The sequence below is a fragment of the Monopterus albus genome, unplaced genomic scaffold, assembly GCF_001952655.1.
Source record: "Monopterus albus unplaced genomic scaffold, M_albus_1.0 scaffold50.1, whole genome shotgun sequence".
In the NCBI taxonomy this organism is placed as follows: domain Eukaryota; kingdom Metazoa; phylum Chordata; class Actinopteri; order Synbranchiformes; family Synbranchidae; genus Monopterus; species Monopterus albus.
In genome coordinates, this window is record NW_018127930.1 from 698,575 (window position 1) to 715,048 (window position 16,474).

The window sequence follows — 16,474 nt, forward strand, 5'->3', positions numbered from 1 at the left end:
GGATGTTTGTGTATAACTCTTAACATAGTGTTATGATCTGACTCTCTTTATCTTTATCAGCTCTCTTGACACATCCTGGCTACTGTACCTTGGCTACTTCTGTATGATGTATCCAGTGTGTCCAGAGGTGGTCAGCTGATATTATTTGTCTCATCATCAGGACAAATATCAGCCTCTGTAAAAATGGATTATAAAACATGACAAAGCTCAAATGTCAAATACATAAAATATTGTTTAAAGGTGTCTTCACATCTCACAGGACAGTAAACAAACAAAAGTACTTACAAACAGCAGGAGCATTAATGACAGTTATGCAGCACAGACTTTATTCCATTGGCATCCTGTTGGCATAGTTTTATTTGGCATATTGCCCATATAATTACCAGTTATGAGCAAATTGTGACAATTGTGCTGTTTCTCTATGTTACAGAGCAAATTTCTTTCACAAGAATATTCACAGTACAGAACACAGGTCTTCATCCTGTGGTTTTCATTCCCATTCCCACCCCAGGCTCATTTAACCAGTGAGCAAAAGGAATGTACTGTAAAAATTACTCACATAATCTGGTGATGGGTTTAGGGTTTCTGGTGTGAAATGAAGATGAACCAAGGGGAAAACTGAACAAGCTTACAAACTGGCCCACTGATTCAGACAAACTAGGTTTGAAAACACCTTTAACAACACACTTCAGTGTTCAAAAACAGTTAGCATAAAAAAACAGGATTTATTTTATTAAATTGATAGTTTCATTCATTTCAGTGGCTAGATTATTAAATAAATACAGAAACAGATGTTTTCTATCAAGTATTTGATAAATAAAACATTTGTTCATCTTCATATCTATAATGTTTGTGATATAATATATAAATGTACCTTTACTCTTCATAAAGAGACCTTGATTTAGATGGAGCTGGTTTCATTAGTTTTGTTCAAAATGCCAAAAATACATTCTTGAGATGTACATTACAAAAATAGTCCCAATCTCTTTCATTTCTTATGTCTCACCTACACATTACAGCAAGCATGAACATGCATGAAAAACTCCACTGAACAACACATCAAATATGATAATTCATACTTGATGTGTCTAAAAGCCAGATGAATCTGCTTCAGTAATTACAAATGGCAAATATCATATGGACCTGCAAAATATTAAAGCAATAGTACATGTAGTTTGTACAACTGTACTTATTTTAATTATTTACATCCATGGAATGCCAAAAGGGCCAAAGTTGTTGTCACCAAATGTATGAAAATGGTGGACTCTGGGTGGATTTTGTCATTGAACTAAAACCTGACTAAAAATCAAAAGGTTACCAAAGCCAGAACAGTTCATCTGTACTTATTTTGGTTTCCCCAGCTTGTACTTTGTTGTTTGATGAAAACAAATTAGAAATAGAGTCTGTTTGTAAGACACTGTGCAAAAATGCATGTTTTGTGTAATATGTACAAAGTGTAATTGTGAATATGTTGCTGTTTTAAAATTACTTAAGATCCCACTTTTCTCACGCTGTCACATTAAAATTACACAGACAAGTCAACATAGTGAGAACTAGGAATCAAGACCAAAATCTTTTCTTTCTGGTATTTGTTGCTCACCAGAAACTGCAAATATATGGTTATTTTATTTCTTCAAGATGAAAGCTGTGTGCTGCACAAAGGGGCATTATGAGTCACATAATGTCCCTTTGTCATACAATCAGCTGCAAAATACAGACTCCAACCTTTATAATATAGAATGTGAAACATGCCACAAAGTACACGTATTTCAAATCACAAATAAATAATACTGACTTAAATATCCAAAAGCAGTTCAGATTAAAATATTGCTGTGTTGCCTGAAACTAATTTTCAAATGCAAATTCCTTAGACATCTTTTTCAGTTACTGTCTTATAGGGCATAGGGTTTATAAGCATCTACGTTGCTTTTCGACTTGTTCTTCTGCCCCGACTAACCAAAATATTTTGTGAATCCAGCTTTAATATATATGCTCAAATTCAGAAACCTGTAACTAAATTGCTAAACACCACATTAATCTATGGTTAGTTTATTTTAATATTGGACTTATTTATTTATTTAAAGTACTCCCACCACGTGGCTAAATTTAACATGTATATGTACTTGACTTAAAGTGGCAAATGGAGCAGTGGAGCAAAAAAAACACAGTCCTGTTCTCCTCAACTATTAAGCTATCATTGTCAAACCGAAAAGACTAAAACAGCACTGTGTTAAAAGAAAAAGTAAGGACCTTCATTGGTGACAGTTTGCTTCTACAGGTGCAGTTTGAATACAAGATCCCTAAAAGTGTGCTTACATTATCACGGAAAACTGAGGATACGCAGTTTGACCTCTGGGGGACATTGTACAAGATGTCGTCATCTTAGCTACAGTGCTAATGTTGCTAGCAATAGCTTGCTACATTTCAAAGACTCAAGCATTATTTTTTTCTTTTACTTTCTTTTTTTTCTTTTAGTATAGCTGCACCTGCATGCTGATAATTTGCCAGTTAAATTGGCTGCCTGTCTGTCTTGTCTAGGTATAAGGCTAACATGTTACAGATTGGGAAATTTAGAAATACGAATAGTCTAATTAGTTTTTCATCAGTTCAAGCAGTGGTTGACAGTGACTGGCTGTGCCCACAAAGGACAGCGGGGTCAATGTTCAACAAATTTAGCCTTCCAGCACATCTCTATTCTGTGCTGCACACCACAGATATGAACACCACATACACGCCAATGGCGAGGTGCGCCTTAAAGCGGTTTTTCTGTGACAATATGAACATGCCTTTCACCTGAAAGCCCCACAGATGCCAAAAGACTGTATAACAGTATATAACACATAACATTTCAAAACTGGAAAACCATCACAAAATCAGAGCTTTCTCTACAATGGAATGTACCAGCAATGTGTGCTTGCAATTACCTGATTAGTCAGCACTGGGTGTTGCTGGGTGATTGAGTTTATGGTAAATATTGAGCCACATTGAACTTTTTTTGCCAGAGTCCTCTGCATTAGAACACAAACTGCATCAGCACAGTGATTTCACTGAATGGACAAGGGGCCTGCGCTTTTAAAGCAATGCTAGTGTCAGTCTGAACAAAGTTTGGCTTTAAAAAAAAAACACACACAAACACACCTTCATTCTTAAGGAAATGTTTGAACAGCAGAAAATGAATACACTCCTTGTTTCTTGAGCTGCTATGGTTCATCCTGAGCACAAAAATATTGGCTTTTGCTCATTGATCTTACAGTTTACTGTAATAACCTACTGCACCAACTTAGCTTTGTGATTTAGCTTTTAACAGAATCGCATGAATCCTGCCCCCGTCTGTCTCGTCATTTTGACAGCGCCATGGAGGCTTTGGAAAGGAGTTTGAAAAAGCGCTGCAGTTTTAACCCTAAGCACAGCGTGAGAGAGTAAGCTTCAGCAGTCCCTCCATATGCATCTTGTAGAGGAGTTTGAACTCTGCAGGCAGCTGATGGGACTCCTGCCATTTGGTGGTGAACTTGGTGCCCTTCTTGTCATAGTAATGGTATGGCAACTCTTTTCCTGTGTTGGGGTCCCAGCCAAAGGGCCAGAAGCCATACAGATGAATCTGGTCACACATGGAGGATGCAAGCGTGTACATTAGAATGCCAGTGCTGAGACGCTTTGGTGACAGCTGCTTGGTTTTCCAGTAGCTGTAAAGACACATGAAAGGAGCGATTTAAACAGCCTTCAGTTTTTCAAATTAACATTAATGGTGCAATGTAAATAATGTGAGGGAATAAAACAACTGAGTTCAGTGCTAAAAACACAGGCTTTAAAAGTAACTTCTGTTGCTCAGTTTGTGCCAACAGTAACAATTTAGAGCTTTAATAAATTAATTTCAGGGTTACATTTATGGGTCATTGTTTTTCAGATTTTATGTTAAAAAGTAATGGTTAAGCTTCACAGCAAGAAGGTTCCAGGTTTGACCCCAGGCCGACCCGGTGCCTTTCTGTGTGGAGTTTGCATGTTCTCCCTGTGCCTGCGTGGGGTTCTCTCTGGGTGCTCCAGCTTTCTCCCACAGTCCAAAGACATGCAGCTTAGGTTGATTGATGACTCTAAATTGCCTGTAGGAGTGAGTGTTGGTGTGTGGTTGTCTCTAAGTGTCAGCCCTGTGATAGACTGGCGACCTGTCCAGGGTGGACCCCGCCTCTCGCCCAGTGTCAGCTAGGATTGGTTCCAGCCCCCTGTGACCCTGTTCAGGATAAGCTGTTTAGATAATGGATGGATGGATGGATGGAAGTCATGGTCGACTCTTTAAAGAGTGGGGAGGCTGATGGCTGGTATATAGTGCTGATATCATGTTGCCTTTATTGCATCAGACAAAATATAACAATTTAATAATAACAAATGAAACATAAATGTGCTGAATAAAAAACTAATGACATGAAAATAATTGAATTATTTCAAGTATCTCAAAACAAAAAAGTGAGCACTGTCTCTGTTTCCTACAATCTGCACTCCCCTTGTTATTTTAAATTAAAAAAACTAACAAGGCTTTCTGCTGACATTCTTTATTAATTGGCTTCCCATGAGCACAAACATCGGTCGCTGATAATTATTAAAAAATGGCAACTACCAGCCCGATTAATTGACAAACTGATCAATCTATTATTTATTAGTGGTTTATTTTGATAATAACTTTAAATTAAATACCGGTACTTGAAAATTGTAAACCCTGTGATTTAAAAAGGGTTAAGATTTAATTTCAAATTTTTGTTTAAAAAATGTTTTTATCAAATTTTAATAATAATCTCTGTATTTCTTAACCTTCACCTGTTTGAATCTCCATTTTACCTGTTGGCTCAATAAATTCAGTATAATGTTTCCATGGCACTAATCCAACTACTACAACACCAGAGTCATATTATACTCAATGTCCGTTTGGTCTGAGCACAACCTGTGTTGATGCTTAAATAAAAAAAAGCTTCCCAGCAGTTCAATAAGTGCAGTCTCTCCCAGTTCTGGATGTAGTTCATGTTCATTGAGAAATGCTTAACAGCATTAAAAAAAAAAACAACACAGTAGAAGTGATCAGAAATTGTGAATGAGCACTGATGGTACTTAATGGTGAATTTTCTCCATTTATTTCTACATCTTCCATAAAAATTCTGAGCTGTTCCTGAAAGAACTGACTTTAAAGAGTTAAATACAGAAAAAAACTAATCTGACCGCTGCTGATCTCGCAGTCTGCAGCATCACAGAGGGGAAACTCTCCAAAGTGGCCTCAACAAAAGCGTCTCCAAGAGTCCTTGAGGTGCTAAAAGCTGCCTGAGCTGCTTTAATGTGCTCATTCTTCCAGAGAAAGTGGATTTAATGGGATTGGTGAAGATTAGGCTACTGTACAAACAGCCTATTCTGCTGCTACAACATTAAGCACCAGACTTAAATCCCTCTCCACACACACTGTACAGCTCTGCACCAGGCCTTTCACTAAACTTCTTTATAATCCGACTTTGGAGCCCAAATCTCCTCTTTGCCATGCAGAGCACAGTTAAAAAACAGAGAGACACTAAAATAGTGAGACAGACATGTCCTGAGCATTAATCAAGCTTGATTTTTAGAGAATAGTGCTGGACTGGTGAAAGTGTATATTTTACAAAAACAAAAATCTTCTGATTCTACTAACAAGTATTGTGTGTGTGTCCAAAACCCTGATATGTGCCACTGTTTTGTCAAATTCACAACAACAATCACCTCAGGGCACTTTACACAGTAAAATCTAGACCTTTCAATATTAGAGAGAAAACCCCAAATCCTCCATGAGCAAGCACTCAGCGACAGTGGAAGTACTAACTGTAATACCTAATATGTATTAATCTGCCACTGAAAATAGTTCCCAGCAAATGCACAATTTAGTCTCTTTTGAGTAGCATTACTGTGTTTGAGTACCACTACAGTGTCTAACAGTTAAAAAGAATTAAAAAGGTATGTATATTTCTGATCCAAAAAGTATTGAGAAATGGAATCATGCATTTTTATCTATGGTCTTTTTACTGCTTTGTGGTAGTATGTCTCCCCCAACCAGTCAATTTCCCAGGAAAGGGACAGCCGTGAGGTCACTGTGACCTTGAACTTTGACCTTGGACCACCAAAATCTAATCAGTTCATCCTTGAGTTCAAGTGGACATTTGTGCCAAATTTGAAAAAAACAAAAACAAAAACAAAAGGAAAAAACCTCAAGGCGTTCCAGAGGTATCACATTCACAAAATTGGGACAGACTTGAGGTCACTGTGACCTTGACCTTTGCCCACCAAAGGTAATCAAAGTCAAAGTCTTTACAGTTCATCCTTCAGTCACAGTGTGCATGTGCTAAACTTGAAGAACTTCCCTCAAGTTGTTACTGAGATATTGCTTTCACAAGAACGGGGCTGGACAAACAGGTGGGTGGACAACCTGACAATGTTTCCAGCCACTAATTCGGCATGGAGACATAGAAATATAGAATAATGCCAGCTCTATCTTTATACAGCTATACAAGCTGTATTTAACTGTCTTATCTGGGTTCGCAGTCAAAATGAATTGGACCGATCACATCACATATGGAATTGAAAGGTCATCTTCACTTCAAACATGTTTGTTGACAGATCTGGAAACTTTGCACCCTAAGATCTGATCACAGTGCATCTGACCACAGATGCACAAGCAGAATTAAGAGGAGAACAAGAATGAATGTGAAGTGTAAACACAAAGATCTGTGATTAGATGTCAATATCCGGGTACAAACTACATCTCCACGTTTACGTAATACACAGTGGAGATGGGGTCTTTGCGTTTACGTAATACACAGTGGAGATGGGTTTTTTTATTATTAACGTTAAAGCACAGCAGTTTTTCTGTGTGTAAATCAATCTTGTGAATGTACTGTGGCAGTCTGGTGTATCTTACTTGTTAATGTACTGCATGATGTTTCCAGGCCAGGCCAGCTGGACCTTCAGCTGACCTTGATGCTCCACAAAGAAGTCGACCAGTGTTCTTGTCACTGTGGCTGATGTGTGGAAGAAAAATGCTGGGATCCACAGGATGGCCTCGTCCAGCTTCTTCAGACTCAGAAAAAAGTTGTTCCTGTCCTGCACTGTCAGTAAATTGTTGTAGTATTTCTCAAGGATACTGGGGTTGAAGGTTGTCATATTGGTCCGCCGCCCAACATCCTTCTTAAACACCTCGGTCGGTGCAAAGTTGCAGCGAAAGACAAAGTCAAACTTCTCAATCTGGGGTCCGCAGCGTGAGCCAGTGAGGATGCCGCTGTTGCCGACCACAGCACAGACATTGTAGTGTTTGTTAAGGACTGGTGAAACTTTGGGAAGCAGTGAACGGAAGTTCTCGCTTATGGAGAAGACATACTTGTGACTGGAATAGTCATAATGCATCAGCTGTCCAATTCGGACCGAGCCTCGTGTCAGTGTGAAGTTGTGGGGGATGTCGATGTACTGAGAGATCTCCTTCCTGCAGGATGGAACGACATACTTGTTTATTACTGCATCCTTACTGGAAGCTTGTAAAAGTCAGACTAAAGAAAATCAGCTAATATTAACATGCCCTGTTGTTTTATAGCTACAAGAGATGAGAAACAATAATGGCAGCACATATACAGTGACATGATGTTAGATTAGACTGTTGAGCTTTTCTCAAAATAGCATTATTCTTACAACATAATCTTCCAAAATAATGTTACTGTAATGGGAGATGGATGAAATAAAAATCAGATGCTTTTTTTGGAAAACACACAAAACACAAAAAAGAGAGAGACTGTGTGTGTGTGTGTGTGTGTGTGTGTGTGTGTGTAACCTACCTTTGCTGTATGAACGCAGTCCTGTTGTACCTCCATTTCGAGGAGTTTTGCAGGTCCTCACTGAGTGCATTGGTGAGAGGAGTGAAAGCTTGATCCAGATACTTCATCGCCAGCTGGGAGCTATGCACAGGAGGAAGAGACACGCAGGTTAATCCAGTCTTCCTGTGTTAGGAGGAGCTTTGCTTCAACCTCTTGCACTTCAGAATGCTCTGAGAAACATTTTAGCTCATTTTAAACACAAGCTGCAGGAAACATCCTCATTTGGAAGCTTTGAAAGCCATTAAGGATAATTTGGGACAAGAAACATGAGCAGTCAGACAACCAGACATCTAAACCATTTTAGCTGGAGTGTTAAAAAATATTCAATGGAGTCTGAACTGAAACTGCAGTGCAAAAATGCAGAAAAGTCATGTGCACATATGCAGCGTAGGAACACTCCACACTGAGTCAAGACCAAATGCATCTGCTCAGCAACGGTCCAGCTCTTGCAACGTTGATCTTGTTTTCTTTTTAAGGTTTCTTAACAGAAGACAAAGAAAGTTTTTGAGTTCACCCAGTCAGGCAAACACGATTCCAAAAGTGTTTTTTTTTTTCCAAGAACACAAAACACAAAGATTTAATGACTTGCTTGGGTTTGTTAGAATTTCTAGCATGTAAATTTATAAAACTGTGAAATGTCAATAATATTCCTTCAGTGTAATGTAAGTGCATGCAACCTAAGTAAATACAGCAGGGCAACAATGAAGTAGGAACTCGCTCCATCAGTTGTGACTGATCTTTACAACATACTGTTTGGATAATAGTTTACTGATTGCCTTAATTTTTCCTTCCAAATAATGCGTTTTCTATAATCAGTCAAATTGTCTGAGTGCTCATGTTTCTTCTTGCATCACACTTATAGTTTTAGAGATGATGGCTAAAACGGTGAAAACAACTAGCATTATTATCAATCAGCAACTATATCAAGTCATATTGCTATAGGAAACAAAAAATAAACAAACAAAAACCTGATTCAGACAGTTGCATTTACACTGTCAATTCAGTGTAAATGCAGAATTTCAGCCTCTTTCCTACTCATGGATCTAGTTTAGTCTAAGAATAAAATGACTGTATGTACCAAGGAAAAATCAGCAACATGGCCAAACTGCTGGAGCTATTCTGTCCATCTTAGCAAGTTATTGATTGTTCATTGTGGAATGAAATATTTACCCTTCATCCAAATTCAGTTTTATGTATTTCTTTTCATTTTCAGGTTTTACAGCAGTCGTTCACATCTTGAAATGATCCCTTGCTTACGGCATTTAAGGGAATTGTGAAATTTTATAGTGTTCGTGAAGTGTTATTGCATTTTTACACTAGTCAAAGTACTTGTTAAGATGAACACATTTTTGCAGTATAACAAGCTTCAGCTCTTCAAATCCCCTCCAGTGATAATCCCCATGAGTTAAAGCCAAGGCTTAGCCAAGAGTATAACTATGTATTAACTCACTTAATTTAATTTTTGCACTGAAACCATGACATTTTGGATGTAGTTGAGTTTTTATTTATTTATTTCCCATGGTGTGGGCGCCTAGAAAAATGACTTCCTCTGCAGGTCAGGACAACATTCAGTTTGCAAAAGTAACGCTCTCTGTTTGACCCAGAGTCAAATGAGAAGATGGGCATCAGTTTCATAAAAAAGGCGCAGGATGTGTTTAGCCTAGCACAAAGCCTGGAAGCAGGGAGAAACTGCTAGCCTAGCTCTATCAAAACAGAGAAGAATGGACCTTTCAACTCCAAAATTGTCTGATTTATATGCTGTATTTTGTTTGAACAGCTGTAGAAACAGAAATGTAAAAATGAACCATTGCAGTTAGCACTGGAGATATCAGTTGACTGACAACTGCTGGGCACATTAACTGCACACAGTATCTCACAAGTACTCATAGTGGAGTAACAAGATGTAAGCTCTGTCTGTCTCTACTGTCAGCAAAACACACCTGGGATTTGGAAGGATCTGTGACTAGCTTTTGAGCCAACAAACAGCAAAAATCTAAGGTTAAAAGGTCAGGTGAGTAGCTGATGTTAGCTACCTGTTTACATTGCTAGATCCAGAAACACATGATGTCCTGGATGGGCTTTGGATGTAACCCAACATGTCAGTCCTTTGCAGCTAATAAAATAATATTTTCCCACAAGACTTTGGGAGATACACACTCACTGAATGAATGGTGGTAGGTAGGAAGTTTTAAGTGGAAAAAAAGTTTCATGGTACATCCATCCAGGGCCACCAAAAACTGATCTTTTGATCTGAATTTGGGAAAAGCAGAACAAGCAGAATTCCTAAACTATCAGGGAAATTGGTTCAATCATCTCTGTTATTCTACTACCTTCCACCAAATGTCAAAATGTCAAGGTTTCAGGTCAAGACTCTGCTATGAGAAACACAACTGGTCAAATAGTATGTGCCAGTAGGTTTGGTTCATCCTGCAGAAGAACCAGATCAGTGGAGTTTACAACACTGGGACAGTGCAAACAGTGTCAGAGCTTTGATCACTTAGGTTTCGACAAAATCCAATACCAAAACCTTCCATGACCATTTAAGCATTCTGTAACTTCTCATACCACCCAACCTCCACCTCTGTGGTGCTCATCCAGGCCAAAGCAAACCCTAACAAAGTAGGTGGATCCGATTGCAGGCAGATCTTCAGCAACTTTATTTTGTTATTGCGGTGTCCACTATATTAGATAGTGGGACTCAGCCAGAGAGGTGCAGTGCTTAACCAGGATCAGTGTGAAATAAATACTAATTATAATTTGCCCAGAAGACTATTGTGGGTCAGGATACCCACATGATCATTTAAGAGTCAACCAATGAGATCATGCTGGTTCCATAGTCTGAGAATCTGGGAATATTTTGGAAATACAATTTGACAATATTTCCATTCCTTCCACTGTATTTCAAATCAAAACACCACACCATCCAAAAGGCTTAACAAAAATTCAGCCAAAAACAGCTGAGGCAGAAGCTGCTGCTGACGTTATAAGTAAGGCTAGAGACAATGCTGCTACAAATGTCCAGGACCTCCACACTTCAACAGCTGGAGGTAGGCTGTTTATTTCTCTGTCATACCACAGAAAGGATAGATAGATAGATAGATAGATAGATAGATAGATAGATAGATAGATAGATAGATAGATAGAGCTAATAATCACAGTGCCAAATAAAAATATGAAAAATGGGAAAAAAGGACAAAGTGCATCCTTATAACTTTAATGAGCATGTCAGCACTCAGTATTCACCTCAGGTCAGGTTTGCGAGGTGACCTCTCACTGCAGTGGGGGCGTGAAGCACAAACAAAAAAAGTTTAAAAGTAAACTTACTCACTTATATATATCTTTATCAGTTACTTAAAAAAGACATTAACAGTAACTGACTGAAGCGAATGCCAAAACGTTTCTGTGAAGACCTAGTAAGCAAAGGCAAACCGTATTTCAGATACTTACTGTATATGATATTACAGGAGGTTCACATCTGTTGCTTTGAGAGAAGTATTTCAACAACTGCTGAATGAATTGCCATGATGATGTATCTGACAAGTAAAAAGTACTTTGGTTTGGAGCTGACAGCATGGCTTCAAACTCTTCGGGCTACACACACTGGGTCACAACTGGTCACCAATTACAGTATTTTTTCACTGTATTCTGGCCAGTAGTTTTTCACATCTGTTGATGTATTAAAGGGCAGTAAGACTGTCAGATAGAAGTTATCCACAAATTGCTTGCAATGCATACAAGGAAAAACCACAAATTCCCTGAATCAAATGCCAAATTCTCACCGTACAACAACACAGAAGGAAACAGGTAAATTCATCCACTAGCAATGTGTTTCTTCAGAATGCTGCTCTCTTTCCCATCTAACTCACTCTGAGCCTAACCTTGGCCTGCAGTGACAGCAAGCGAGAGAAAAATGATTACAGGCAGAGGAAAATGCATGCAGCTCTCGTGCTGTAAATCAGAGTCAGGGACAGCTTACTGGCCTCCAGGACCTCCATCAGACGGACACTGTTTTAGCATCACACGCTGGACCTCGCCAAACATGTTGCATGACCAAGATTTACTGAATGATTTTCCACTGGGCTGTACTGCAGTGGCCCCATGAATGCCTGCCAAAAGCGTATCAGAGAGCTCTCCTGGTGTTCGGTCTAGAATCAGAAGCAGGAAAGATGCAGTCAACAACGCCTCTTTTCAACCATATGCCAGAGAAATGTATCACTAATGTATTTACATTTATGACTAGCTTTACGTAAATCAGAAATATAACAATAAGGAGATATCAATGCCTTATGTGTTGTTCCTGCAGATGATTTGAGGTTTGTTAGCTCAGCACGGAAATGTACCTTCTTCTGGTGATCACATTGTCACCAGTCATCTCACCTTGGCCCATGAAGGCTGTGAGTTGCTCTGAATACAGGCAAATCTCGAATACTTTACATTACATGTAAATATACATAATATTAATATGTATAGTACATGTATATATTATACATACAGTATATACATGTAACTGCTGGTAGTATCAGTAACCAATGTTTATAGCCATAACAAAAGCAAGAGTGATATGTAATAAAAGCAGTGGGAGTATGAATTCTAAAAGTAGTACTGCAAAAAGTAGTAGTAAAGGTACAATAGTGGGTAAGTAATTACAGGTAAATGGTAATATGCACGTAGACATGGTCAAGATGATTTGCTAAAGTTCAAACCAAACATCAGAATGGACAGAGTGGTGATTTAGGTCATTTTGAACATGGTATGGTTGTTGGTGCCAGATTGGCTGGTCTGAGTATTTCAGAAACTGCAGATCTACTGGGATTTTCACGCACAACCATCACTAGGGTTTACAGAGAATGGTCTGAAAATGTTTGTTCTAATATTTTGTCTGCCTCTTTTTACCAGTGAATAGAAGGCTTATTAAGCTGGGGCCCAGCTGATTTCCAGACTATGAACACACCTTTTACAGTGGCTAGGTTTTGAAAAAAAAAGCTATTGCTGACATTTCGCTATCATGTAACATGTGGACACTTGGACTTTGATATGTGATAAATGAACACGTCATTCCAAAACCATGGGAACTGATGTGCTGCTGTCAGAACCTCCATAGGAGGACATTTGGCCAGATGCTGGAACCTGGTTGCAGTGATTTCATTCAGCCACAAGAGCAGAATGAGGTCCCACACTGATCTTGGGTGCTATGTCCTGGCCAAAACTCTGTGTTAACGTTTATCCCATGAGTTGGGTGAGTTGGATGGGTTTGAGATCAGGTCTCTGCATTGGACATGGTATCACACCAAACTGGGAAAGAAATCTGGATTTGTGCATAAAAACACCATGATGTTGAAACAGGAAAGGGCCAAATGTGAGCTGTCCAGTGGGAAATATGTAAATATTAGATGTTCCTTTGTCTTAAATATAACTGTGGTGTAATAATAGCACTTCATTTTCCTTTCACTGGAACTAAGGGGCTCCAAACCAAGTACAGACCCAAACTACATGGATACTACAGTGGACATATGCTGGCATATTTTTAGCTATTTAATGCACAAATGATAAGAATGAACACGTTTGTTAAATCTGGCCTGTTAAACAAAAACATATTCTCACTGTGACTAACCAGGCTATGAAGCTGTATACATTATATAGAATGAAAACGTAACGTGCCAGGCCTCATGCACTGAGGCCTTCAGCTGAGTCTGATCAGCACCGTGCGGTAGCTTGAGCTACCTGTAAAGATATTTCATAACACAAATATGTTTTTCCATACTGCTGGCACAGTCTAATTATTTTGACTACAAATCACAAGTCAAAGATTGCTCTGGTAACATTATGTATCATGGTTTAATTTCATTCCACACGCACACACGCAAATCAAGAAATGCCATATTAGATAAAGATATTTCATAACACAAATATGTTTTTCCATACTGCTGGCACAGTCTAATTATTTTGACTACAAATCACAAGTCAAAGATTGCTCTGGTAACATTATGTATCATGATTTAATTTCATTCCACACACACACGCGCAAATCACGAAATGCCATATTAGGAGAAACATGCTGCATCAAATTAATTCAACTGCTTTTTTTCAATACACGCCAACCTGGCCTGGACTCACCGAAACCCAGCATGGAACATGTACATCCTGGGTCCTCCATTAGGTCCGTATCTGGGGGTGCTGAGCAGGAAGTCCTTCTTGATGGACACGTAGCTGATGAGGGACAGGATGAGCAGCGCCACGCTGAAAATGACGAGCCCCAGCGCGCTGGCGATCCGCACCATCTTGCCTCTTTGCGGGAAGCAGCCCCCCCGGACCAGAGGATGACTGACAGGCCAGGACGAAGAAACAACGAGACCCCAGACGCACCGCATCAGCGGTAGAGCGAGGGCGAAGACACGGAGACGACGCACGGTTCACACAGATTTCAGAGTTCATGTGGGGGAGAAAGCGTGCATGCGTTGACGCGCCAATGCAGCTAGTGTTACAGCGGCTTTCATGGACTGAATGGGAGGGAGCGCGTCAGCGGTAAAGCGTGGCCGGCAAACAGGAGCGCAGAAATGCAAATGGTCAAGCAGAACAAGGACGCACCAATCGCGGATTTATCGACGCTTTTAATAGAGGCAATGAAGTCTACAAAACCCATATGTGGAGGGAGAATGAAGGTTGTTAACCTATGAGTAGCGACACGGTTGCGGAAGAAAAGACGCAGGAAGAACGAATGTGACGCAGTGACAATGTCCAGGGATCGTGAGAGCAAATGAGGAAGGGTTTGTCTTGGAGGTTTTTCTGCAGGTATGCAGAATCCAATTACATTTCAGATACCATAACCCCAGTGAAATGAGGCGGCGACCTGGGGCATCCTGCAAGGAAAAGATGTAGGCGGCTTGTGGATGCTGTTCCCTCTCTTCAACTGCATCCTGGACGTCTCTCTCCTCCTCCTTCTGCACTCTCTGGCAGTCTAATTAAGCTTTAGTGTCGCTTTAAGGAGACGCTGCTCTTGTGTCGCGGTAATGTGATAAACAGTAGCAGCATCCGAGGCGGAGCAGTGAGGCAGATAGAGGCAGAGAGGTGAGAGACGGGCTGCTCAGCGGTCTGCAGGGGCGTTAAGTGACAGTCTGTAAGCGAATCAAACGTATTTAGACAAACGAAAAAGTAGAAAGCTGTGTTTTCTTAACATCTTGTGGAGTTACAATGTATAGGCTACTGATGCCTATACCTAGCCTGTAAACTATATGGTGAATTATAGACCACAGCATATGTTCATATACTGTATGGATAAATAGCATATCTTGATCCACTATAAAATTTTCCCCCACACTGAAACCTACAGATGAGCCACAAATGAAATGACAAACCTGAATAAATGAGTGGTCCCTTCCAGGATGACAGTGCACACATCCATAGGACATGAGGGGTTACTGAATGCTCTGATGAGGATAGAAATGACGTGGCTCACATGCTGTGGCCTTCACGGTCACCAGATCTCAACCAAGTTGAACATCTATGGGAGATGTTGGAGCGATGTGTTAGGCAGCATCTCCACCATCATAATCTAAACACCACATGCGAGAATGTCTGTTGGATTCATCCCTCCAGTAGAGTTCAGAGACTTGGGAAGTCAATACCAAGGTGCAATGAAACTGTTCTGATGGCATGTGGTGGCCCAACACCACACTAATAAGGTTTCTCCATCATAGGAACCTAAATGTGTAACACTCCCCTGTGTCAACACACTTTTTTATCTTTATTCAAGGTGACTTTAGTCACAGTTCTCAAATTAAAAATGACATACAACATTTAATATAATAATTTTATTTTGAATATGAACATTTAGAGTTTTCATTATGAAAATTAAATCCATGTTCACAATTAATGACTTATTTGTTTGCTAGGCCAATGTGACAACTTACCCACTGTATGTGATTATATTCCTCCTTAGGTGTTAAGTTATCACAAGTCCACATTATGAGGTTAATGACTGAAAACTTTACACTGAAATAGTAAAAGAAAATCTAAGGACTATGAAATATGTTCCCAAGATTAAGCTTTTATTTGCTACATTTTCACTATTATGTTGCATTATTTGCAGTCAGTATGAGAAAAATTTTAAAAGTGTCACAACATGTCCCACTCTTCCTGATTTATGTGTCATTTCAATATGTTCCTAAAAGTGTTACAAACATAATAAATGTAATACGACCTGCAGATGTAGCCAGCAGGGTTAATGAAGTGCCTTATGTTATTTTCACTCTGTTTCACCAAACATTTGAAAATGTTTGGGCTAATGAGCAAACGTGCACAACAGCATGGTGATGTTTAGCACATTCATCCTGTCACATCAGTTTTACTTATAGAACCAAAAAACACAGATTTGCCTAAAGACTTTACAGTTTGTATTTTTGACATTGTCTCTCCTTACACCCTCAGTATACATGAACACAGTAGCTTATATCACACAACACAAATAACTGCTGAGGTTGATGGGAACATCAGATTTGCAGGTATTTGGTCACACACTAAAAGGTCAAGGTCAAAGTGTTTATTTGTCTTATGCACAGTTAGGAAACGTGTTTCCCTGTACAATGAAATTCTTACTTTGCCGTCCACATAAATGC

The 16,474-nt window shown here is 39.4% G+C and overlaps 1 protein-coding gene across 1 annotated transcript; it reads right to left on the minus strand.

The window, feature by feature from the left end:
• Positions 1–303: 303 nt before the first annotated feature.
• Positions 304–15,609, minus strand: st8sia3 (ST8 alpha-N-acetyl-neuraminide alpha-2,8-sialyltransferase 3). The gene is made up of 4 exons (XM_020601152.1): positions 13,977–15,609; positions 7,824–7,943; positions 6,920–7,477; positions 304–3,683 (listed from the first exon to the last, which is right to left on the minus strand). The coding sequence occupies exons 1-4, from the start codon at positions 14,228–14,230 to the stop codon at positions 3,401–3,403; spliced, it is 1,215 nt and encodes a 404-aa protein (XP_020456808.1). The 5' UTR covers positions 14,231–15,609; the 3' UTR covers positions 304–3,400.
• Between the last annotated feature and the right edge of the window lie 865 nt (positions 15,610–16,474).

Excerpts from the sequence above, each read along its gene's own strand:
- st8sia3 (XM_020601152.1), bottom strand. The coding sequence starts at position 14,230 with ATGCGGTGCGTCTGGGGTCTCGTTGTTTCTTCGTCCTGGCCTGTCAGT. Across the intron at positions 7,944-13,976 it reads ATGTTCCATGCTGGGTTTCG|CTCCCAGCTGGCGATGAAGT; the intron begins GTGAGTCCAGGC and ends TCCTGTGCATAG. Across the intron at positions 3,684-6,919 it reads ATCATGCAGTACATTAACAA|CTACTGGAAAACCAAGCAGC; the intron begins GTAAGATACACC and ends GTGTCTTTACAG.